Below are 26,244 nucleotides of genomic sequence, written 5' to 3'. Positions count from 1 at the left end.
TTACCTGCTACCTACCTCCTTTCCGTGCTAAGCATTTCCTGCGTGCCTGGCACTTCTATGATCTTATTTCATTTCTACTACTGCCCTTTGAAGTCTCTGATGTTATGTCCAAATGAGGCATTGAGGTCCAGAGGGGCAGGGACCACCTCAGAATGATGGAGCTAAGATTTGGATCTTAGTACCCCAGCTAAGATTTGGATCCAGCTGACCCATTCCAGGTCAAAGATGGAGCCACCTAAATTTGTCCCAAACACAGTCCAACAGATGTTCCTTCTGGCTAGAAGACTGTTGTCTTTCCTTTACAGCTGTGGGCTGACAGGAGGTGGCTGCCCTTGTCTGTTAGATGTTGTACACTGAGGCCTCAGAGAAGGACCTTGCCTGGAGGAGCCCCATGGGTCACCCTGCTCCATTCAGGCAGTGACCAGCTACCCGGCCAGGTAGAGTGGGCCCTGCCATGCCTCTCTTGCCGAGGAGGAGGCTGTAACTTCCCATTGTCTTTTGGAAGGTCCCGGTCTGAGAATCGGGGAGAGGCAGACTGGAGAACTCTTGGGTGCTGGCTCTCCTGCTTTCCCACCAGGGCTGTGTGTTCCTGGCAGCCGGAGCAGAGGGGACTGTGAGCCAAGCTCAGCTGTGCCAGTCCCTTCTGAGCCTCCCGGGGCCATGGTAGACTTGGTGGGACAGTGTGCAGGGGTCCTCAAACTTTTTAAACAGGGGGCCAGTTCACTGTCCCTCAGACCGTTGGAGGGCCGGACTATAGTTTAAAAAAAAACTATGAACAAATTCCTATGCACACTGCATATATCTTATTTTGAAGTAAAAAAAAAACAAAACGGCAAAAACACCCGCACGTTGCCGAAACCGGTTTGGCTCAGTGGATAGAGCATCTGTCTGCGGACTGAAGGGTCCCAGGTTCGATTCCAGTCAAGGGCATGTACATTGGTTGCGGGCACATCCCCAGTGGGGGTGGTGCAGGAGGCAGCTGATCGATGTTTCTCTCTCATCGATGTTTCTAACTCTCTATCCCTCTCGCTTCCTCTCTGTAAAAAATCAATAAAATATTTTTTTTAAAAAAAAATCAAAAAAACACCCGCACGTGGCCCGCGGGCTGTAGTTTGAGGACGCCTGGTGTAGAGAAGCATTCCGTGCTGGGCCTGACCTAACAGATGTCCCTTCCTCCCCTTCCTCCCCTCCCAGATGATAGAAATGCTACAGTAGGTTCTTCTGCCGCTGCCAGGCCCCAGGGGACCTGCACAGGGCTGGGTCAGAAGCCAAGCACTGCAGTTAGGGAGATAAGCGGCACTTCTGGGATCCCCAGGAGACTTCCTGGTTCACTTAGCCATAGCAGTGGTTCTCAGGGCATTTGCGAATGGGGTCGGGGAGGGGAATCCAGGGTTGTCATATTAACGGGATCCTGCTGGAACTTACCCAGCGAAACCCAGGGATGCTAACCGTCCTGCAAGGAGCTGGACAGTCAGGCACACTCTCCAAAAAATAGTCCTGCCTATGAGAGACGCTGGGCAATGGCTCATTTGCACCCCCTGCTGCCTGGTTCCTTAGAAAGCCACTTCCTCAGCAGTCTCCAGGCTGAATGAATGGGAGCTAAACAGCATGCCCCCACCCCAGCCTGTGACCAAGGACAAGGCAATGTTTCCAGGAGAACGTAGGCCAGTGAGAGGAGCATCCGTCTTGCACGCGCTTGCTCCAATTCTTCATAGATGGCTCTGGCGTCAGTTACACTCTTGTGGGCCAAGAAAGATGTTGGAGTTGGGAGGTGAGAATTCACAGGGCAGGGCCTCCTTCTCCGTGCCTGGCAAGAACTCCCCTGCAGCCCAGCCGGTGTCAACTCAGCTGCCTTGCTCTGGGTCCCTCTCCCAGGGTCTGCCTTTCACTTCTGTTTCCTCATCTCATCTTTCCTTTGGGCTTTTTTGTTATCTGTAGTCTTCACATGAAATGTATTTAGAGGAACCTAGCTTGGATGCCGTGGCTGAACCCCCCTCTCTTCTTGTTTTACAGTCGGAAAGACGTCTCTGATCACGAGGTTCATGTACGACAGCTTCGACAACACGTACCAGGTGAGGTCCTGGAGCCCCTGTTCCCGTCACCCATGGTGCCTGCCGCCAGGACAGTTGCCTGGAGACGATGCTGGTCTCTCTCTGGGGCTTGCTAGTCCTGAGATGAGAATAGAATGTTCCCAGGGCCCAGGGCGTTTGTTTTGCTTTGAAGGAGCCTCCCCTCTATGCACTGGCCCCAGCCCAGTAACGACTCTGAGCCCTTTTGAAGGTGCAGACCTCGGCAAAGGCAATGTTTTCCAGGAGAGAAAGGACACGTTTCAGTCTGCGTCATCTTGCTGCCCGTGGGCAGGTCTAACCATTACAGGGTTTGGTTACTTGGGTGGGTTGTCACCTGGAGGAGGATGGACAAGATGCAAAATAATGGAGGTGAAAGAGCAGGAGGAGAACTTGTTCCTTGAGCATAGTTATATTTGCTGGACCTCATGCATGTGTGGGCACACACTCAGGCACACACCGTGCACGTGCACACACACACACACACACACAGTTGCTGAGGCACTCTCTTCCCTGGAGAGGTTGATGTGATGGGCTTATACTGCTCTACATGGGCAGGAGGCTGGTGGAGTGACCCCTGGCTCCTCACGCTCACGGTGGTCTGAGGTCAACCAAGTGGCCCAGAGGGGGCTCCATGTGGCCCAAAGGCTGAGCTCTTGGGGGTTGGTAACATTTCACTTTCCTGGCACCACGGGTGACAGAGAGGTTTGTGCAAATGAAGTGAATTTTCCTTACAATTATAGCTCTTTGCAAAAGGCACCACATTTAATCATTTCAGTTATTTTTAAGAAAAAAAATATTTTCTTCCTCAAAGCAGAGACAAATAAAATGCATTTTTCTAAGCCAGTGGGACCCGTGAGGTACCAGTTGCAAGGGGTGTAAGTAGGTTTTATGTGAGAAGAACGCAGGCAGGAGGGTGTAGTGCTTGTGCATATTTAGGGAACGCTGATGAACAAAAGGAAATCAGCTTCCTCCTGCAGGACTTCTCAGGGCCTTCACTGCATCCACGTGTGGTCTTGTGCCGAAAGGGGGGTGTAGTGTGCAGGATCCCCGAGATGTATCGGGCCATGGAATCTTTGTCACTGAGTCCTCACAGGGGAAACATTTATAGAACACACTGGGGACGGCTGGGTAAGCGGTCCCTCTGCCTTCCTGGACTGACCCAGGATGCGGAGCACGACTCACTGCCGATTGCAGTTCCGGGTCTTCTCTTCAGTCTGGGTCTTCCTCTGGACTAGTCATCGTCTTTGCCCCAGATACAGCCCCCTCTCTGCCTCTCTCGAATTTCCTGCTTTTCCTCGGCAGTTGTCTGAAATGCCGGGTAACTAGTGGACTTGATGGAAGGGTCAGAACATGAGGCTCTGGGGGAGGGGCCCTGGGTGACATGCACAGCCCTGGGCACTGGCTTTGGGAGGGTGGTCGCAGCCTCACTGCCTTCGTTGTGTGCGTTCCAGGCCGGGGCTTTGCACCGATGCAGCCTTAGCAGAGGCCGGGCCGCCCCACAAGGGGAGTTAGTTCTACCACACTGACCTGCATTGGGGATTCCTAGTATTCGGGGCGCGTGTGTGTGTGTGTGTGTGTGTGTGTGTGTGAGAGAGAGAGAGAGAGAGAGAGAGAGAGAGAGAGAGAGAGAGAGATCTCATAGATGTTCTATTTGAAGTTTTTGAATTATCAGGATACTTATAATGCCTCTTGTTGGTGTCCCATTGACTACAGTGAGATGCTTGGCTGTTTAGGGTTCTTGGCGGATGGTGACGGTGACCTTTGCAGTGTCCTCATTGGCATGGATCACCTCCTCCCCATGTTGTTTGAGTCCCTCAAAATCTCAGCCCACCTCCCTCCAGTGTCCGCTTGCTCACTCCTTGTCCCATGGTCCAGAGGCCCGCTTGCTGGCTGCTCCCCACACAGTGACTCTGCCCCAGCCCCACACCTTGGCTCATGGTATCCTCTCTGCTGGAACGCCCTGCCTTCTCCGCTGTGAAATGTTCTTCTGACTCATCAAAGCTCGGAGCACGTTTGCCTGTGTTCCGCCCCCTCCATGGCACCCTCTCCCTTATCACGCTGCCCTGGGCTCTCAGCCTCCGGACTCCACAGGAGCTCCCCTGTGCTCTGGCTCCTGAATGGGCTCTGGGCGTGGCTGGGGCCACGACCCCTCAGATCCACCACTGTTCGTGGGCCCAGCCCCGGGCCTGTCCATAGCTGGTGTCAAGCGCCTGTTGGTTCTAACGTGGCTCCGAGAGACACACTCTGCCTTGGTTTTAGACCCCACCAGACTGAGAGGCGGAGGCCCCATGTCACTGTGGTGAGAGGGGAGAAAGCCAAGTGCCCTCCCACTGCAGGCTTTGCTGACTTATTTTCCCAGCAGGTAGAGTTTCTTCCCTGATACCCTTTAAGATGGTAATTAGGCTAGGAGGCCAGGGCTCCAATTCCGTGCGTACACAGGCTCATCTTAATGAATTCTCTGGAGATGGAAAGGGGGAAGTGCTATTTTGTTTGCTTTTCTTAACTCAGTGGCAGGGACATTTGGGAAGTAGACAAGATCCCCAAGGGCTCTGGGGGGTGTTCCTTGTTGTCCCCAGCACGGTGACTACTCCCAGCTACCCCCACGCGCATCCGGCCCATCAGCCAGGACCGCCCAGCAGAGCCTGCCGCCAGCCCACCTCAATTAGCTGAGATGCCCAGACAATTCCCAGAACCAGTCACCTCGCCCTCCCTCCCATCCTTTCTGTGTGCCTCTGGCTCTGCCTCCTGCCCCCTCCCTCCACTCATTCAGACAACAGATGTTTGTCAAGTGCTCACTGGCTTGGAGAGAAAGTAGGAGAAAATAGAATCTGACCCCACCCTCAGCCTTGCGTGGAGGGCTGGGGGGCGGGAGGGTCAGCCTCATGTGGGTGGCAGTCAGTCCTCCCTCTGCCTGGGGCTGAGCATGCTGAGGCCTTGAGGGGCTGGCAGGAGGACCCATGAGGACCTGGCTATGCAGAGCCAGGTTCCCCTGTTACACCTCTCAGGGGCGCTATCCACCTGGCAGCCTGTGGGCCCCTGGAGAGCAGATCGGCTGCTGCCTACTGCCTGGTACTCCCCTCAACACACATGCACCTTGTTCTCCTCTTGGCACATGCATCCCAGCCTCTGCCACTCGACCCATCATCCCACCTAATCCACTCACTTGAAGCAGCAAAAAAATAAAATTGACAAGCATCCTGGTGAGAGTCATAGATTCACAAATCTCTTGTATAAGCCCCCAACTAAGAAATTATTTTCAAAATTTGCGATGGGAGAAACCTTATACCTTGCTGTGATGAGACTTGACCCTCCGTGGCCAGGCCCCCTCCCCACTCATAGGCCAACGAAACACACCTGCAGGCCTGGTCCGTGGGCCACCTGCTTGAAACCTGCACTAGAGCCATGTGGGTGGTCTCAGGCCTCTGCAGGTGGCTGCTGGGAGTGGGAGGGAGGATTTGGAGGCAGCAAACTCAAGGGTTTCTCATGGGTCCCTCATGGGTCCTCTATCTTGGCTGCACTTTAATATTTCTTACTAGGGGTATGGCCAGGAGATTCACAGGCCGGCTCAGTCATTGGTATTTTTTAAATCTCAGAGGTGATTGCGATGAACTTGTAGCCAAGGCTGGAGCCGCTGGCCCATCCCTGGACCGCCCGCCCACCTCAGCACAAGGGGGAACCTAGCCTATTGGGCGGCCCCAGGAGAGGGTCCCGGCTGCTGGAACTTCCGCCGCTGCTCCCCGGAGGGGAGGAGCATTTCTGGAGGAACGCGGAGCTTTACCTGCATTGGGGCACTCCTGGGGACCCCGGGAGCCAAGGGAAGGGGACAGAAGCTGAGTCCACCGAGCCCTCACAGGCGGAGCGGTTGCCTGAGGAGCTCTCACCCCTGGCAACCTGCCTGCGCTGCCCGAGGCTTTCCTCTCCAACTCCCGGGTCTGGATGAGTTTCCTGGGGCTGCCACAACCAATTACCACAGACAGGGAGGCTTGAAACAACGGGAATGATCCTTCCACAGTTCCGGAGGCTAGAAGTCTGTAGTCAAGATGTGGCAGAGCCACGCTCCCTGCAGAGGCTCTGGGAGAGGATCCGTGCCACGTGCAGCTTCCGGGGCTGCAGGCGTTCCTTGGTGTGGGGCTGCGTAGCCCTAATGCCCGCCTCCATCTTCATGTGGCCTTCACTTCGTGTCTCTGTGCATCCTCTTCTCTAGTCACGAGGACACCAGTCATTGGATTTAGGGGCCCACCCTGAATCCAGCATGATTTTTCATCCTAAGATCCTTAACTAATTATATCCACAAAGATCCTTTGTCCAGAAAGGTCACATGCTGAGGTTCCAGGTGGACAGAATTTTTGGGGACACTCTTCAACCCAGTGCTGGGCTCTAGCACCTCTCAGTCTGATCCCACTCTTTTGATGAGCATATATAGGTTAGGAATATGGTCACCTAGTACAGAAAGCTGACCAAGTGGCTTAAACAAAGAAAGGTTTTGCTTTCCCAGATGCAGGAGGTCGTGGTGAGACCTGAGGTGGCACAGCTGTGCAGTGATGCGGTCAGACCCAGGCCCTTGCTCTCATGCTGTTCCGCCTTCTGGCTGTGTGGGTTCTCGTCTTCATGCAGGCTTGCTGTTGCTGCTCCAGACAGCACCTCTGCATCCAAGGCAGCAAGAGCTGCCTGGTGTGGCTCAGTGGTTGAGCACTGACCCATAGACTTCGAGGTCCTCCAGGGACCAGGAGGTTGCCAGTTTGATTCCCAGTCAGGGCACATGCTCAGGTTTGCAGGCTCGATCCCCTGTCCCCAGCAGAGGATGTGCAGGAGGCAGCTAAATGATGCTGATGTTTCTCACTGATGTTTCTCTCCCTTTCTCTCTCTCAAATCAATAAAAACCTATTAAAAAAAGAAAGAAAGAAAGAAAGAAAGAAAAGAAAGAAAGAAAAGAAAGAAAGAAAGAAAGAAAGAAAGAAAGAAAGAAAGAAAGAAAGAAAGAGCTACCCTAGAATGCCCTCTCCCTCTGAGCAGACTGTGGCTTATGTCTTATTGGCCAGAATTGGGTCACATCATCACCCTTAACCTCTGGAGAGGCCTGGAAAAGCAGAATTTCACTTTTACAGTCTCTAGGCAAGCAAGGGAGTAAGAGGTTGCCAGTGGGTAATGGGTGGCATCTCCCCAGGGCCTGCCAATAGCTACTGGTGAGTCCCCAGTAGCTACATTTCATAAGTTGAATGGACCCATGATGCAATTCTCTGCCCCATATCTTAGTAATCCTTCCTAATTCATTTTGTAGGTTATACTTAGGTAGCTCTTAGACAACCTCAAAGTCCACCACCGGGAGCATCTTTTGCCCTAATTATTAAAGGCAGCTTATGCACTGCATCTTTATGTGACCCTTCAGGAGACTGCTCGGGGATCCGTGAGGGGCCTGACTGGTTTTGATGAAATATAACCCCTTACTTAAAGTTGGAAGGTGCATATTGTTTGGTTGATGTTTCAGACCACAGTCAGGAAATAAAAGAGCAATCAACAAATATTCCGTTGGGTGTTGACTAGCACAAGCCGCTCTCCACTAAGAGGAAAGTGGCCACCAGGACTGTGTAGACTTCGAAGCTGAGGTGCCTGTGACCTCGTACCTAGCATCCCCTTCCCCAGAGCACATAGCTGCTGGCAAGGACAGACCCTGCCCAGCATGTTTTCCAGGGACTGCTGTCTCCTTCCCCACAGCACCCGCTTGCCAGTCTGAATGCTTAAGTTTTGCCAACCTCATTTGCATGCTAATTTGCATGACTTTCCCCTGATACTCTCATCTAAGGGTTGGTGGTGTGGAGCACACACAGCAGCTCCATTGTCAAGGGCTTGTCAGGCCCGGCTGCTTTCTGCCACTTAGGGATGCTTCCCCAGCCATGGGCCAAGGCCTGGCCAAGGCTACAAAAAGGCACACATACACTCCTTTTCATGACTTCTCTTCCTGAGAAGAGAGTCTTGAGTCAATTTATGCAAATTACCATGCAGATTTCCGCTGCCGACTTTATTACTGTGTCTTGTCAGACTGTGGATGCAAAGTATATTTCATAATAAATGCACATAGCAAAGAAGATTTCAACAAGTGCGCAGGGAACATCTCTTTCCTCGGGGACCCGCTAGGCAGTGGACGCTTTTGTGCAGATGGAGGCGTGTCCTGTGCGGTCTGCACTGTGTGCCTAAGCCCCCGTTGACACTGTTTAGTACCACCTTTAGAAGGTGAATGTGGATGTGGCTATGAAATCTGGGCTTGTTAAGTTCCTCGTGTTTTGTATAAAATGAAGCGCCTGCCATTTTTCATAAGCAGTACCGTTTGCAAGCAAGATGATATTAAAGGAATAAATAAGCATTGCCAGGTTTGGGGCGACCTAATCACAGCAGAGTGCAGCCCAGCCTCCCCAGAGGGCATTCCAGGAGGCTGCTGCAGCACCGCTGAGGAGGGGGGGCGGGGATTGTGAAGACCATGGACTGGCGGGAGAGTCCCCAAAGTCCAGACTGCTGTTCATTTGTCTTGATATCCTCTTTATATCCCTGTGGCTAGTTACCAGCAAGAATAATTTATTCCAGCCCTGGCTGGTTTGGCTCAGTGCATAGAGCATCGGCCTGTGGACATAAGGGTCCCAGGTTCAATTCCAGTCAAGGGCATATGCCTGGGTTTCAGGCTCAATCCCCAGTGGGGAGCATGCAGGAGGCAGCCGATCAGTGATTCTCTCTCATCATTGATGTTTCTTCCTTTCTCTCCTTCTCTCTTCTTCTCTGAAATCAATAAAAATGTATTTTAAAAAATAATAATTTACTCCATACCTTGTAAGTGGAAATGAAGTACAAAGAATGAATGCTTTGACCAAGACTCTAAGGCCGTGGTCGGCAAACTGCAACTCGCGAGCCACATGCGGCTCTTTGGCCCCTTGAGTGTGGCTCTTCCACAAAATACCACAGCCTGGGCGAGTCTATTTTGAAGAAGTGGCATTAGAATAAGTTTAAGTTTAAAAAATGTGGCTCTCAAAAGAAACTTCAATCGTTGTACTGTTGATATTGGCTCTGTTGACTAATGAGTTTGCCAACCACTGCTCTAAGGCAAGCTAGAAGAGGGATGTGGTCTCCTTTAGAACCTACCTCTTTGAGAGCCAGCCTTTCCTGGAGTTCTGGAAACACTAGGATGTAATAGGAATTATAAGCACAAAGATTCCCAGGGCAAAAAAGCTTGGGAAACGTTGGGTTACATGAAATTGTTCATGTTTCTTCAGAGGAGGACGTTTCAGAGCCTTTACTATGCCAGTGTGCTTTATGGCTCTCCACTCAGGCTAGAACAAGCATGTCAAACTCAAAGGCTAACATGGGCCAAATAAATGAGGCATGCGGCCCACGGGCCACGAGTTTGGTATGCTTGGGCTAGAATATGCAGCCTTTCCCAGAAACACCTGGTCCCCGTTCAACCAGTGCTCTTCCAAAGGAACAAACAGAAATCCACAGTCTTAATCACAATGTGTAGGATATAACTAAAAATTACTAGACATAGGGAGCAAAATTCATATTCAAGTAAAAAGGAGAGGCTTGCTTTGAACAGGAGCAAAGAAATACGTAGAGCCTGGAAGCATGTGGGGATAAGGCCGGGCCCATGTAGACAACTTTGCAAATACGTTGTAAATCCTGGCTCTGCCACTTGCAGCTGTTGACGCTGGGAAAGTACTCTTGTACTGAGTTTTCTTACCAGTGACATATGAATACTAATGAACTTAACCCCTAACACAGGTTATCAGGATTAAATAATGCATGTACAGCCCTTAGCACAGTAGCTGGCAAATGATCAGTACTCCAATGTTTAGTCATTGTTACAGCAGTTATTGTTATATTAGAGTGTAAAACCAAGGAAGGAATTGAAGTGTTTTATTCCTGCTATTGTAAAGGAGGATGTTAGGTTATCTTCTGAGAGTAATTTGTGCTGAGGATGTGGCAGGGGCAAAATAGAGGGGATAATTCTATGGATAGAAGCAGGAGGTGATCAAGGACAAGTCACATGTTCTTTAAATAAAACCCATAGAGTTACCATTTCTGGTACTCGTGTCCCTTCCTTAATGATTTAAATTTCCATCTTTAAAATTTCCCTTCAGCCTAAAGCATGTCTTGTAATGAGGGCCCACTGGTTACAAACTATCACAGCTTTCCCTTATCTGAAAATGTTTTTGTTTTGCCTTCATTGTTAAAGGAAGTTTTCACTGGCTATAGAATTCTAGGTTGGCATGATGCTTGTTTCTTTTGGAACTTTAAAGATTTGTTCCATTGTCTTCTGTCCTACATTGTTCTGACGAGAAATCAACTATCATCCTTGTCATTGTTTCCTTGTATATAATGTGTTTTCTATTTCTGGCTGCTGGTAAGGTTTTTTCTTTATCTTTTGGTTTTCTGACTATGATATGCTTGGGTGTGGTTTTCTTTGTATTTATCCTGTTTTAGGTTCACCGAGCTTCTTGGTACTGTGGGTTGGTGTTTCTAATCAAATTGGGAAAATTTTTGACTGTTATTTTTAAGAACATTTTTTGGCTGATTTTGTTTCTATTCTTTTTATAAGAGCCTAATTGCATGTATGTCAGATCACTTGATATTGTCCTAGAAGCTCTTGATCCTGTCTTCACTTTTATTACATCTTTTTTCTCTCTGTGCTTCAGTTTGAATAATTTCTTTTGGCCTCTCTTCAGGTTCACTGACCTTTCCTATTTAAATTCAATGTATTTTTATTTTAGGTATTGTATTTTTTAGTGTTAAGACTTCATTGTTTTCTTTTAGCATTTTCTTATATTTCTTGAAATTCACCCATCATATTCACCTTTTCCTTTATATTTTAACATTTATATCAGTTATTTTAAAGTCCTGTCTGCTAATCCAATATCTGGGTCATCTGGGATCTGTTTCTATTGAGTTGTTGTTTTGATTATGGCTTGAATTCCCTGCTTCCTTACATGTCTAATCCTTTTGTATTGTGTAGGGGAGATTGTTGTAGGGATTCTTGGATTCTCTTACCTTCCTTTGAACGGTGTTCAGTTTTATTTTAATAGGCAATTAAATTATGGGCAGCTAATATTTTTGGAAGTGTTACTTACTGTATTTAAACTTTAAGGTAGGTTTTTTTTGTGTGTGTTTTTGTTTTGTTTTGTTTTTGCTTTTTTCCCCTCAGTCATCTTAAGTCCCAAGATGGCATCCATTCTTCCAAAGCTGGCTCTTTCTGGCCTATTCCTGGGGAAACCTTCTCAGCCAGTTTTCTTATCCCCTGCCCTTTTATATCACTCAACAAACAAACAAACAGATAGACAAACGGAAACCCTGTCCTCATCTTGATTTAGCTCAAACTCACTTCCTCTTAGAGGGACGAGAAGGTTCACGGTTGAGAAACTGGGAACCAGGGACAAGAGAGCAGGACCCACCTGGCATTTGACATGGGTGCCCCCCACTTTTCTGGCAGTCACTTCCTGGATCACTGAGCTTTTGCCCCTTTGCCCAAGACTTTTCAGTTTTGACCTGTCTGTGCTTTTCTCTAACAGGCAACCATTGGCATTGACTTCTTGTCAAAAACCATGTACTTGGAGGATCGTACGGTGAGTGCCTGACTTTAGATCTGGGAGGACAGGGGGTGCTCCTTTGGACCTGTCACCTGGACCCTTAGCTGGGCAACCCTGAGAGCCCATGCCTGCCCCCAGAGCTGGCAGTGCCAGCATCACAGAACCAGGACCTCGCCCACTCCCCACCCCCACCATGAGGAGCTGGCTGCCCTTCTGACCCCCCTGTCCTCCCTGCCGCAGGTGCGACTGCAGCTCTGGGACACAGCGGGCCAGGAGAGGTTCCGCAGCCTGATCCCCAGCTACATCCGGGACTCCACGGTGGCCGTCGTGGTGTACGACATCACTAGTGAGTGTGGGTCCTGGCTCACAGGGGCTCCAGGGCCCTAGTGGAGCCCCAGCCAGTTGGTGTGTGTGTGTGTGTACATACACACACACACAAACTCTTATTGTCTAAATGCAGGAAGGCAGGTGCCTGCCGTGGGGGGTTACTTGCCTTTGAACACAGCGTGTTTTCCTCTTCCCCGCCCTCCTGCTCCAGTCATGGTTGTGCAGGTTGGCCCTGCTCCCAGCCCCTCTGCACCCTTGTCGGCCCTGGCTGCCAGAAAGACCCCATGCAGAGCAACTTCTGTGCCTGTGTGTCAAGGTGGGAGAAGACACTGGTCCCTGGGCAAGCTTGCCCCAGCAGCTGTGGCTTTGTCAGCTGGCATCCCAGCCCCTCACCAGGCTCCCACTAGTCCACATAGCAAACCATGACACTGTCACCTTCCAGGCGGGGTAAATTCTCGCCCCCAGAGGGTGACTCAGCAATGCCAGGGGCTCTCCAGGGCCCTGGGGCAGCAGCTCCACAAACCCACATGGGCCTCCCGTGGAAGGCCCAGACCCACTGGCCTGTGTGGCCTGTGCTCCAGCCCCTCCCGGCGGCTGGTGTGCCTGCTGCCCCTTCCTACCTTTCCCCTCTCCCGGTGGGGGCATCTCACTCCCAGTTCTATCCCCCTTTCCACCTCCAGACCTCAACTCCTTCCAGCAGACCTCTAAGTGGATCGATGACGTCAGGACGGAGCGGGGCAGCGACGTTATCATCATGCTGGTGGGCAACAAGACGGACCTGGCTGACAAGAGGTAGGTGCAGGGGCTGGCAGGCTGGGCCCACCCTCCATGCCTCTGCAACTCCTCCTGGACAAGGAGTTCTGGGGTGCATGGGTGCAAGGAGTTCTGGGGTGCACCCTCTCTGCCTCTCCTCTTCCCATGCATCTTGGAAAGGTACCGGCGGGTTGCTGGAGGCTTTGAAAGCCCCTGGTAGACCCCTGCCCGTGTCATCTCTGAGGCCCCACCTCGCACTGCCAGCAGGGGCAGTTCCAGGGTGCTCCTCTGTGTGTGGTCTGCATGGAGCCCTGTGCATGGTCTGCATGGAGCCCTGTGCACCTGGCCCAGCCCAGCAGAGCACGGTCTGGGAACTGGCCACAACCAGCAACACAGCTGCAGGCTCCTGCCGACTTCTGCTTGTGCTGTGTCTCTGCCCCGTGACATGCCCGCACCAGTGTGGGTGTGGGTCTGAGGGTCCTGGTCCCACGTGTCAACCTCAGAAGTTCTGGTCTGGCGCTGTGTCTGGATGTGACCCTCTCTGAAGAGGCTGCTTCAGGGCACAGGGTTGACTTACATACATGTGTCCACTTATCTCAGGGGACCCAGCTTGGTTAAAGGTCATGCATTGTGGGCTTCCTGAAATATACTCTAACCATTTAAGGAATAATCTGAACTAGAGGCTGTTTTGTTTGAATCCTCTTCCTGACGTGAAGAAAATGGGGCTCGAAGCCTAGCTCCAGCTCCTTTGCTAAGTAGGCGAGCTTGGAGCAATTCCTTTTAACCTCAGTGTTCTCATTTGGGAAACAGGACTGATGACATCACCCAGAGGGGTGGCATGTGGCCTGCAGCACTTCACACATGTGGTCTCCGGCCGTGGCCACTGTTGGGAAAGGCAGCTATGGGGCAGCCCCACCCTCCTGCCACGGGGCCTGCTTCCCAAGGGGAAGATACTACAGAAGGAGGAGAGAAGGGGCTGCTGTGCCCTGTGCCCCCTTCATCCTGCTGGGCGGGCCCCTCCTCTCAGGCTGTTCCCTCCACCTCTCCCAGGGGCTGCTCTCCACCGAACTGATGTTCCCCTTCCCTCACCTGCAGGCAGATAACCATCGAGGAGGGGGAGCAGCGCGCCAAAGAGCTGAGCGTCATGTTCATCGAGACCAGTGCGAAGACTGGCTACAACGTGAAGCAGGTAGGACGCACCTGTTGCTGATCCCTGGCCCAGCTTGGCCATATGTGGCTTCCGGCATGGTCAGCCTCGGGCTCAGCCCTCTCTCTCCCCAACGGGCTAGTGACTGGGTTGGGGTAGCCAGAGTGCCCATAAACCCACCTCCTGGGGAACAAGCTTACCCAGAGGTGGTAACGCATGCGAGAAGGAAGGAGCACTGGCCCTCAGGGGGGTGTCAGGAGAATGTCATCATGAGGCACCATACAGCAGCCAGCCACGTGGCCCTGTCGCATGTGTGAGCGTCCAGTCACCAGCTTCCAGGGGCTGAAAGAGGCAGTTTCCCTAGCGGCTGGGGATGGATGGGGGTGCAGGGGTTCATGCCTTGTGCTTGGCAGAGCTCAGGGGCTGCAGGGTCAGGCAGGCTTGGAGAAAGGAGCCCACCTGGGTGTGCTGGCGCTCTCAGGAGGGGCCAGGCCTGTGAAGCAGAATCATCAGAGGAGCCGTAGAGGAGTCCATGATGCAATGCAGCAGGTCAGCGGACTTGGGTTAGAAAAAGCACTAACATCTAAGTACTCTTTAGCGTTGTTACCTTCAGCGATGAGTGTAGGCAGCAAGCCTGTCACAGCAGCAGCCCTGTGGCTTTATCACGCAGCGATCACGGCTGTGTTCTTATCGCCTTGCAGTGTGTTACGGTATCTTGAACTTGACACCCGTCACTGCTTCAGTATCACGGTGGTTATTAGACACACTGCCAACTCTTGCTGTTTTACACGTTCATGCTTTGTCACTAGTTTGTGTCTTTAAAGATCTTAGAAGTGTATTTCCATACTAAGTGGCTTCCTTGATGCTCCCGTGTAATTGATGTCACACCCTTAGAAGGCGTGTGTGGGTGTCACCAGACTGCCAGAGGGGCCTGGGGTTCACAGAAGGTTAGGAGCCTCTGCCTCTGAGGAGGAGAGGACTTGGAGAGGTGACAAGGAGGGAGGATATCCGAGCAAGGGGAACAGCATGAGTAAAGGTGGGGCAGGACGGGTGCCTGTGGCCTGGGGAGGGGACGCCAAGTGGGGAGCATGCCCTGGCTGGGGTGTCACTTCTGCCCGCCGTCCCCATTGGTGCTCGGCGAACACTAGACAAGCCGCCCATGCAGCACTGGCCTGGGTGCGGTGAAGATTCACGCCACGTGGACAGTGCCAGTGGCAGTGGGGAAGGTGGCAGAGGAGCAGAGACAGAGTGGGAGCCCCAAACTCCAGGACTCAGTCCCCCAATTGGACTACAATGTCTCCCTTCATTCGCACCCCCTTCCCAGCCTCCTTCCCTGTAAGGCCAGGCTGCCGTGGCGCCTCCTGGAGGAGGGAGCTACCCGTCCCTGTCCCTGGCGGCATACAGGAGACACTGGCCACTGCTCTTCACACCCGAATGGAAAGTCATGGGGGCGGGCGCAGAGGGCAGGCAGCCTCTGCGCTAGCGGTCATGGTCAGGGAGGCGCTGATGCCTCCCTTCCTAGCATGGTCTGGAGCCCCACAATGGTCTGAGCAGGAGTTCAGTGTGGTCGGTGGAGACCCTGTGTGGTTCAGAGGGTCTCCATGCAGTGCAGACTCCTGGACCCTAACCCTGATCAGATCTGCTCTGAGACCCACGTGTGACCCCCAAGAGCTGCCTCTGTCAGCTTGGCCGTTAGAAGAAGCTGTGACCATTTTGACGTTCAGAGCAGGGCTGCCTGGGTCAGGGCCACAAAGGAAAGCTCGGAGGAGCGACCCAGGCCCTCTGTACCCTCGCCCGGTCCTGCCTGCCCCACTCGGAGCCCTTTCTGCCGCACCCACAGGGCCCACACCCTGCCAGGCAGGCCAGTGGCGTCACCACTCAGGCCCTCACTGCCTTTGGCCCTGGGTGCTCCACAGGGCCCTCCCCCAGCCCGGTGCTCCCATAAGGCTGGGCGCTGGGTGAACCCGGGACTAAGACGCACCCTGTCCTCAGAGAGCTCACGCAGAGAAGTTGTAAGCCCAGAGCCCACCGAGTTCCCGCAGTTGGTGTTCGGGGGAAGAAGGGGCGCATTCAGAATCTTCTGGGGCCTCGTACTTCTGCTCTGCACTTACTGTCACCTCCTACCTTACACCCCTGTGCACCCCGCCCCGTCACACATACACCCCACACATTTCTCCCCATGCACTTACACACTTACACGCACAGAAACCCCATGTGCACATACACACCGCACACACTCCCCCACACACTTCACAAATGCACACACACACACAGACACCACACACCACACCACACATACTCCACACAGTATACACATCACACACCCATCCCCAAACAAACCCACAATAGCATGTTCACACTCCTGTGTTGTTCTCTCAGGAAAGTCTCTCTGCTGTGCCTGGGTGGCCCTGGCTCCAGGGCCCAGCTGCCTCGATGCCCGTGAACGTGCAGGACTCCCTGAGAGGCTCGTTTGTCTCCAGGGCAGGTGGGAGGTTGGTTCCCCACACCTGGTCCCTACGTGGACAGCAGGACAGAAGCCCTCCTAAGGGCTGTCTCTCAGGGTCTAGGTCATTATCTGCACGGGGATAGGTCCCTTTCAGACACCATGACCCAAGCTCAGCTCCTCGTGACCCCTGGCCAGCCTGCTGAGGCCCAACGCTGTGAGAGGCGCTGGGGGTGGGGGAAAGGGAAGTCGGTGCAGCCCTGCCCTCCAGGACAGTCAGTGGGACAGATAGGACAGTGAAGCCCAAGGGCAGGGTGAGTAGAGGCAAGAGGGTGGAGACACAGTGGGAGCAGGAGGGAAAGCGGGGTGTTGGGGGGCTCATGCTGCATCTCCCTGTCTCCAGCTCTTTCGACGTGTGGCGTCGGCTCTGCCTGGAATGGAGAATGTTCAGGAGAAAAGTAAAGAAGGGAGTATCCTTTTCCTTGATGAGTGATTGGAAGATGTGCTGGAGAAGCCATTTACCCATCTTAGTACTTCAGAGCAGTGGACGAGCACTGGCCTTGCCTCCAGCCCAGCTTCCCGCTGACGGATATGGTGTGGGGCTCTGTGCAGGGACGAGGCCGATCTCCAAGGTCTTTAAGACCCATTCAGCTCGAACCACCTAAGCTGTCACTTCCCACACAGGGTGGAATACCGGAGGGATGTGTACGGAGTGGTGGGAGGGGCGGGGAGTGAGACATAGTGACGCTGCCCTTATTTAGAGTGGACATCGATCTGTATTTCATAAGTAGAGTCGCCACTGCAGGGAGGGTTTCTCTCTTTACACTCACACAGGATTTCAACATGGTTCAGCTTACTCCACACAAGGCAGCCCCCAAGAGATGCATCCTGCCTGCTTCCTCGGCCCAGCCCTGCACAGCTCTGGAGCTCCCCACTGCTCCAGGGACAGGGTCACACACCACTCACATGGTCCACCCCACACCACAGGCAACACCAGAATTGACATTGAGGTTCAGAGAGATCGTCTGATTTGCCCAATAGGAAGAAGGTAGTTATTTATTATCTGTTTACTTATACTCTGCCATGTTATAAAAAAATGTGGATATAGATATAGATATATAGATATATAGATATATACACACACAGACACAAAGATAAAAATGTATATGTGTACATACACACAAGAAAATCAGGGCATAGGTAAAATAACGGTAGGAAAACAAGGACAAGAAAGAGATGAAATCATACTCAAAATATATGCCATGGCTGAATGGCCAACAAGGGGCAAGGAGGGAAACTGATCTTTAGGAGAAGCGTGGCTTTTTCTAGTACAGTCATCCCTCTGTATCTGCAGGGGATTGGTTCTAGAACCCTCCCCCTGCCCCCCATCTCCTGGATATCAAACTCCTCGATGCTCAAGTCCCTTCAATAACATGGCGTAGTATTTGCATATAACCTATGCACATCCTCCCCTATACTTTACATCATCTCCAAGCTACTTATGTCTAATGCAATGTAAATGCTATGTGAATAGTTGTTAACTGTATTGTTTAGGGAACAATGACAAAAAATAATGTGCATGTTCAGTTCAGATGCAAGTGTTGTAGGCTTAACTGCACACGTCAGCAACAACAGAACATTTTTCCCCCAAACATTTTTTATTCACAATTGGTTGAATTCACCCACAGGGGCAGAGCCTGTGGGCACCCAGGGCTAACTGTGCTTAAAGGCAGAAGAATCTCTCCCACAGTGCTTAAATGGGGCCCCCAAAAACATCCCTAGGATGCCAGTAACAGCTCCCCATAGCAGGCCTCATACCTCCCACCCCTCTCCCCAACCCCAGTGCAGTCCCACAGCCGCCCCAGAGCCTGGCCAGGAGTCATTCCGTGTGGTGTGGAGGGCCTGGTGCTCAGTGTGATGGGCCTGGCATGGTAGTTTCCAGCCTGCTGAGGACAGAGGGAAGAGTCTGTCTGTGCAGTTTGAGCCCACTGCTCCGGTAGTTCTGATTGGCGCTTCTCCAGCCTACAGTCCCTGGGCACCGATGGAAATGCTGAGGTCCTTCCGCAGGGACGTGGCATCCTCAGAGTCTAAGTGACACACGCTGACCAGAGAGCTTGAGGGGTCCATGGTGCTGCGGCAGACCAGGGCAAGGCCCCAGGAGCCCTGTGCTTCCAGATGTGGAGTCCATGCTCTCCACCTCCAGTGCACTTTGGGGTGGGGTGGGCTGGGAAGGCTGGGGGCTGGGGACCTTGCATCCTCCCTCCCCAGGCCAAGCAGAGTCAGGTGTTTGTGGAGGGAGAGAGGGGCTGGGCAGGGCAGCTGAGGGGTGCACAGGGAGGGCGTGAGGCCGGGTGGCAGCGTCTCTGTGAGAGTCCTCTTCCTTAGCCCAGCCCCCTGCAGTGATCGACATCAAGCTGGACAAACCCCAGGAGCCCCCAGCCAGCGAAGGCGGCTGCTCCTGCTAATGCAGCCTGACCTGAAGGCTTCCTCCGACACTACTCGCTTGTTGTGTTGCTTCCTATTGGTTAGCTTCCTAAAGGGGGGTGGGAAACAAGCTTATCCGGATGGGAGGATTTTTCTTTTCTCTCTGTCTCTAGGAGTAGGGTGGGGAGGGGAGGGAGGCTGGGCATCAGGGATCACGTCACTCTTAACAGCTGTTACTCAAACAACTATTTTTTGGTTTGGTTGTAATATATTGTACTTTATTAAGATTGCCAAAAACGGTTAAAATTTAAAAAAAAATTTTAATCATGTGTATACAACTTTTTGCCAGATAAAAAATGTAGTCATTTTTATTTGGAAGATGTGCTCTTTTTTTTGTTTTTGTATATTTGTAAACTTACAGAGAACCTTTCCCACACACCTCCTCCTTCCTGTCCTCTTTCAACTGTCCATTGACTCTGCCCTCCTCCCACCCCCCAGCCCCATAAACTAAAACATTAACTGAGCAATCTAATTAGGCTCCAATCCCGGGCCATCCTGCCCTGACCAACCAGGTCCCACCAAACAGGTCCGACCTGGTTACATCAAACACTGAACAAAACAGCCTCTGCGGAGGCAGCTCTGACCCTGTCCTTCTTCCGTGGCCAGAATGGGGCACCAGGCATGGCCCCGAGCTGACATTCAGACCCCCTGGACAGCAGGGAGCCCGGCCACAAGCCCCACTACCATCTGCCTCTCCCTTCTCCTCCCTGAGAAGCCTTGAAGGCGGGCAGAGCCCTAGCTACAGGCACCCTGGTGTTCTCTGTGGCCCGCTCAGTGATTGGCAGAGCAAGAGGTCCCTGGAAGGAAGGATGGGGTGCTGTTGGCAACTGTGGGTCATGTTGATGTGTGGTTGGTTCGTAGACTTGGGGCACCGTGTGTACTTCTGAAAATGTTTTAACCACCCGGCCCAGCGTTCCGCACACATATCTGGGTTGAATCTAAGGGAAGAGCAAAGAGACTCATTGTGTGGCCTCAGGGAGTGTTGTCTGCAGAACCACCACCTTGAAGACCCAGGTCCTCGGTTGCTAATACTGTTGAGTGCTGTTTTGGAAAAGCTGACTTCTTGCTGTGCTTTGCCCCGCTGGCGCGCTGCAGTTGGGGTGCACCATCTTTTGCTGGTGTTGTTGCCTAAGAGGAGGGCCGCAGTGGGGTTTCTCTGCCCAGACCTTTGCCATTTTTGACTCATTTCTGAGAAGGGCTAAGTCTGAGCACCTGTGAAATCTCTGAGGAGAACTCTCTCTTCTCATTAAGTGACATAACCCACTTGGCCTGTATTCCAAATAGACCCAGACTCACCGACCCTGAGCCTGAGCAAAAGCCAGGCAGTGAACGGCAACTCTGGCCAAAAAAACGGTAAGCCCCGCCCTCCAAGCTGGCACTGACTTCCTCCAGGCTGCTGTTGGGCATGTCCCAGGTGAGCTAAAGGGCCATCTGGGGTGCGAATTCCTCCACAAAGCAGTGCTCAAACAAGTTATTGCAATGAATTTTGGAACTTCTCAGAAATGAATCCAAAATGGCAGCCAGTAAGTGCAGTGAAACCTGGCAGGACCCACTGCTGTCTGTCCAGTGGGCCTGCCGCACACGTTCAGCTAAGGAGACGGAACGTCAGAGCTGATCTTTAAAGAGAAATGTATCTTCAGGTGGAGAAAAGAGGGAGCAGAATTCCCGCTGAGTTCCTCTTCCTAAAGGCAAAGACCAACGTACGAACGTAATTCCAGTGTCGTGTGTTTAGTTTTTATATGTGTGTACATAATTATATATAGAGATAGACTTGTGTATACACCTTCCACACACATTCTCACAGAGGTACATGTGCTCAACGTATATTCTTGTTCTTCCTGCTCTCAAGTTGGAACTTGCGTTGTGATAACAGTTTTGAAAATTCAAAAGTACTGCGACGTGTTGAAATAAGAAGTACTTAATATTGTCAAAAAACTTGTGATTGTCTTGCCATCAATAAAATAATTACATAGATGTGTTAAACTACAGGCAAAAATAGCCCACGGGAATATGTGCACCATTTCTCCTTCTATGTACTTATATGCACGGGTGTGCATGCCATGTGGGCCAGCACCCCCCCACCATGGCACACCCCCAAGTGGTGCTTGTTGGAAGAGTGCTTACTTACCTCGTGGGAATTCACAGGAGCCCATGTTACAGCATCCGGCCTGGGTGGCAGCGAGGGCCATTGCTTGTGGCCTCTGGGACAGCCCCCATTTGCAGAGATCTGCCCTGGGTCTCAGTGGAATGAATGTACGGTGGATTTTTATTTTCTTGGTACTAAAGAGTAGCTTTTCTTAAAACATTCCTGTAAAAAAAAAAAAACAAGTAGAAACTCAGTTCCTTTCTCACGTGCACACGTATCCAAGGCACCATGAACTCTGTCCCATCACAGCCTACAGGAGCAGTAAGAGACACGATAAATACTGTTTGGTTTGACGTGGCCTCCGTGAGCCCCGCCTTTCCTAGCAGGTACACACCACCCCCTTTGGAGTCCAGGCTCTCCCCAGCCCTGTGGGCCTCTGAGGGTGAGGGCAGTTGCCCCATCTTGTCCTCCCATCTTGGTGGTGCCGTTCTATTCCAGGACCCTCCTCCCTCCCTCATTTCCTGGCGCCTGTTAGGGCAGCCAGATCTCTTGCACAGAAGTGCATTGTTCTTTGGCCCTCGGGTTGAGCAGGCAGGTGCCATCACTGTCCTCTTGCTTATAGAGGTAGGATCTCAACTCAGAGAGTTCAGGTTCAATAATAAAATGACCAGGTTATGTCTTGACATCACCTCGGCATCCCCAGTGACTGACATCTTTGCTGAATCCTGATGGGCTAGCACACGGCAAAGTGGAGGACTCCGTTTGGGAAATGATCTCAGTTTACCAGTAGTTCAGTCCCTCTCCTCCAAGACTAGCCCTGACTTGGGAGATGAGTGGAGTCATCTTCTTTGGGCCTTCTTTTTTTTTATTTTTTCCTTTGGGGATGTCAAAGAAAAGCTGTCGGTAAAGCTCCGTTTCGCAGGCACTGAAAAATTGAGCGTAAGACGGAAAAGGCAGATGCATATTTGAAATGTGCACGCGACAGAATGGAAGTGTGACGGGAGCCTCTTGAGTGCTAGAGGGGCAGTTGTGTCGTCCAGGGTGAGCTCGCTTGCTGACTGATATAAGCAAGTTTCTTTTGCCAGAGGCCCCCCTGCTCTCACGGTCACCACTCTCTTCCTTCGTCACTGCTCCCTTCCCGCCAGCATCCTCCAAAATTCTGTAATGTACCCAGGTCCGAGGAGCGATGGCCAGGTCAGTTCAAGTGTCTCAGGCAACAGAAACAGGCTTGCAGTGGTGGTAGCTAAGGATGCAGACACATCTTGGTGGCGGCCCGTGCTGGAGCCCCTGCCCTCAGGGAGCAGATGTGACAGCTATGGCACCGCTGGCTTCGGTGTCCTGCAGGCCGAGCAGCCTCATTCCTTCACACGGCGAAGGCAGGTGAGGATACCAGAACGTGAGAGCAGGCAGCCGAGGTCTGTGAGGCGTGTCTGAGCCGCCTGAGGGGCAGCTGAGTGGAAGTCTGTCTGTCTGCATCAACCAAGCCGGGTTGTATGCTCACTAGTTTCCAAACTACCTCTTCCCCAAGAATGTGAGGCATTGTCACCTGGCTACAGCGGTGTGAGGCAGAGGTCTCAAACCCTTCCTGTTTCACAGGCAGGAAAACCAGGATAGAGAAGGGTGACTTCCCTAGTCACCCAGCAAGTCGGAAGCAGTCAGAACCAAGATGTTCCCATCTCCATCCGTCGCCCACCTGTGTGTACAAACGTGACTGTGTGCCTGCACATAAAGGGCTGCTGTGCATGGTGTTCATCAGACTCTCTACTCTGGTTGGGCCGTGAGATTCTGTCCAGTATCTGAGTGAGCCAGGAAAGAATCCACGGACATTTCAGGCTCCTCCCTTGCAAAGAAGGGCCAGTCCCCAGCTGCACTCCGATTGTTGTGGGCATCCACAGACTAGGGCACCCTTTGATTTTTTTGTTTGAACTATTTAGGTGTTCCAAAACCTTGGGCTCTCAATGTGTGAACTCCTGGACGCCAGCCCGGTGTGGGTGATACTGCCCGCAGTGGGGTTTGGGTGCTTCCTTCCAGCGGGAAGTCCCTATCACGGTGTGTATCAACTTCCCCCCTCACTTCCCGCACCCACCCCCGGGAAGGGACTAGCCATGAGGAACATGGAGGGTGGCATGTCCATCTCTTGCTGGCTCAGCAGGCATAAACGGCCACATTGACTTTACATAAAACTGTGTAAAACGTGGAAGACTCAGCATGTTGATCAAACAATAAACTGTCCTAATTCTCAACACAAAGTTTCTTGTCTAATATTTCTAAGTGGTGCAATCATATATGGGGCAGGGGAGGGGTTATAGGGAGGGTGTGGTGTGTGAAAAAAGTATTTCTTCAAGTGCATGCTCCACAAAGACCCTATATATGCATGTCCACTACCTCTGCTTCTTTCTTCCTCCCACTCACCTGGGCTCTCCACCAACTCAGAGGGGGCAAAGGTAGGACACACTCACTTCCGTAATCTCAATCCTGCCTAAAGGCTGATGGACAGGGAAACTCCAGGCAGAACTGAGACTCAGGGTGTGTGTCTTCTGTCTTCCCTGCTCCCCACAGGCCAAGGCTAGGGGTGATCAAGGGTGGGTGCAGGGACTGGATCTCTCTTCCTTCTGATGATTTCCAGGAAGCCATTTAGAGGCAAGAATTGAAGGTGGACCATAAATCCCCCAAGATTACAGTATTCCGGGCAACATGACTTAAGACAGCAAAGGGGGTGCATAATCGGAGAATGGTATCACGCAGGACTACCCAAGAACTTTGATAATCCTATGGTAACCTCTAATTTTTAAAAAAAAAGCCTAGTTCAGTTGAAACAAAATGATCTTAAGTCAACACAAGTACCTCACGCTCACAGGGCCACAGGGAGACACTGGAATCCCGGAGGCACCGAGACACAAGCCGTAGGAAGAAGTGGCTGTACGACTGGCCACGTGGTGCTCAGGAACCAACAGGGCCACGGTGGAGGTCACGCAGATGAGCTGAGGGAAGAGAGGGGAGGCACACAGAAAGGGAGTTGTTTTCCACCCCGGAATGGGACTGTACACCTCGAGAAGCAGGAATGGCGCTGCAGTCACTCTTCCCGGAGCCTGGCACAGGGCTTGTTGTTTTCTGAATGAACGAGTGCCGCACAAGGCTCTTGTGAGCAATCGACAATTTAGGGCTTTATAGTTGGAAAGAAAGTAGGATTACGATTACTCTCCTGCACACAAGCCAGGGTAGTAATCAGCTTTAACTACGTGAAGGGTTGAAAGAAGAGCGAGGCATCTTAATATCCTTCAGGTGAGAATGGGCATAAACCAATTGAAGCTTTGACAATTCCGTACTAAACTCAAGTCTTTTTTTAAAAAGCAGCAACACCACATTCTGGCTGAAATGATCTCAAGACAACGGACCATGGCCACGTGCCTCACACTCAGCAGGACCACTGGAATCCCAGGAGGCACTCGGACAGAGGCCATGGGAGAAGGTAAGTGGAAAACCTTAGGGACTCCCCAACAGCATCTGTTATTGATCAGGAGCCAGGACCCCAGGAAACTGGCAGGCACATGGTATGGACGGGACCTAGAACCTAATTCCAAGGACCCGGAACCCTTGCAAAAGGGGCTTGAAAGAAGGGCTAGAATAGAGAACAGCAGGACCGGTGCCTAGACCCCTCTGTCTATCTGCACGTGCACTCCACACGCCTGGAAGATTCCATTCCGGAAGCAGGCAGTACTTGCCAATGGAGTGCCCAGGGCTTACTCATCGCAGCTGCCCCTGCACCGTGGCACCTCACTGTGGCCTGCACCTCTCCCGTAGCAGGCAGGTCATTCCCATGAGGTGGCTGCTGCCCTGGAGGCAGGTGTCAGTACCCCCACACACAGCAGCTCAGACACTGCTGTTCCCAAGGTGTTTCAAGCCACAAGTGTCTCATCTATGATGTAGAGTCGTGCCTAGTCTGTCAGTCCCCATGACCTGACATTCCTCTTTCCACTCTGGCACACCTACCTCCCATCTCATAATGGAATAGGCCTACTTTGGCTGAATGGCTTCACGGCCAGGAGGATACCACCAAGGTAAAGAACACATTTGTCCTCCCACCAAAACCCCTTCCCAACTCCCACGGACCAGTCTCCATGACCTCATCCTAGCCCAACCCACGAGTATGAGAAGACTGTAGTGGAGAAGGAAGCAGAAGAGGGCCCAGGAGGGGTTCTGTACCCCGCTTCTTACATCACCCTGTTAGAAAAACTAAACAGGGCTTGTGGCCCAAAGGACTTAAAAACAAACATGCTAAAGGCACACTCCCGGTCAGTTCACTCCGAGGATGCTCCCAGGGGCCCCTGTGCCTGTAAAGGGCATGTTAAGTATGCTGATTCCTGAGGCCTCACCAAATCTGCTATCACATTGAATATTTCGGAGCAGGGTCCTCAGATCAGCTGTTCAACAAGAGAATTCTCATGCACTCACATCAGAGAATCACTGAGACAGAACTTGCCTTCTTCAGACAACCTTCTTTAGGCCTTGAGTAAAATTCACCATTGCTCCCCTTCTTCAATCAGTTTTGGTGTTATGCTTCCTCCAATAAAGTGAACACTTTATTAACCAGAGAGAAAAAAAAAGCTGAGAGAACCCAGGCCTCTTCACAGCAGCACCAAGCCAATGATTTTTACCCACATGAGCATCTATTATGATTATGCGATCACATTCCTTTTTGACTTCTGGTTCACTGTTCTTACCTACTTCCTTAAATTACTACTTGGGGAGTAAGGAAAGGGCAAGACTAGCAGAACAAAGGAGAGGAGGGGCACTAGTAGCAATGAGGCTTTCAGAAAGAACTCTGCTAGGGTCAAGGTCTGCTAGGCTCTGCTTGGGTCTAACGTCATCTTGTCTCAGCTTGCATTTATTTCATACACAAGCAGCAGGTGTGTGACATGGTCTGGGGGCTGGGGCAGGGGAGCTGGAGTACCCTCATTCAGAGCTAGAGTGGCCCACAGGAAGGGTGACAGCAGGCAGAGGCTTGGGCTGCAGTGTACGTGGGGACCACACTCACTGGGACGCTGTCAGCTCCATCTGCTTTTATTCTTTGACTCTCCCTGATCCCTCAAGGCCAGGTTAGGTGCTCCTGCTGCGTGCTCCCAGAGCACCCTACACCTCTCCTGTCATGGCTCTTACCACACTGTTCTGGGGTTAGCTCCCCACTTATCCATGCCACCCTTGTCTCCTTTTAAGCGATAGTGGGGCTGGACCCTGGTGTGTAAAGCAGGGATAGGAGAGTTTGTCCAGTGTACACTGCAATCTTTAGGCTCTGGAAACTTATAGTTAGGCCTGAATCTAACACACACTCCCATCTGTACTCATTATACCATTGCTATTTAATTGCTTTGAGC

The 26,244-nt window shown here is 51.9% G+C and overlaps 1 protein-coding gene across 2 annotated transcripts in view; it reads left to right on the top strand.

The window, feature by feature from the left end:
• Positions 1–23,115, top strand: part of RAB6B (RAB6B, member RAS oncogene family) — a 47,729-nt gene extending 24,614 nt beyond the window's left edge. The window contains exons 2-8 of one of the 2 annotated variants that reach the window (XM_079795499.1): positions 2,014–2,072; positions 11,615–11,668; positions 11,873–11,978; positions 12,640–12,751; positions 13,808–13,901; positions 16,706–16,772; positions 18,703–18,944. In XM_079795499.1, the coding sequence (XP_079651625.1) occupies positions 2,014–2,072; positions 11,615–11,668; positions 11,873–11,978; positions 12,640–12,751; positions 13,808–13,901; positions 16,706–16,772; positions 18,703–18,767 (557 nt within the window). In that variant the 3' untranslated portion in view covers positions 18,768–18,944. Of the gene's footprint in view, positions 1–2,013; positions 2,073–11,614; positions 11,669–11,872; positions 11,979–12,639; positions 12,752–13,807; positions 13,902–16,705; positions 16,773–18,702; positions 18,945–22,806 lie in introns of those variants that run through there. The other variant, XM_079795498.1, reaches the window with a different exon arrangement.
• Positions 23,116–26,244: the final 3,129 nt, after the last annotated feature.

This window comes from Cnephaeus nilssonii (genome assembly GCF_951640355.1).
Source record: "Cnephaeus nilssonii genome assembly, chromosome: 17".
In the NCBI taxonomy this organism is placed as follows: Eukaryota; Metazoa; Chordata; class Mammalia; order Chiroptera; family Vespertilionidae; genus Cnephaeus; species Cnephaeus nilssonii.
The sequence above is the reverse complement of the archived record's forward strand: the minus strand, read 5'-3'. Positions and strand labels throughout refer to the sequence as shown.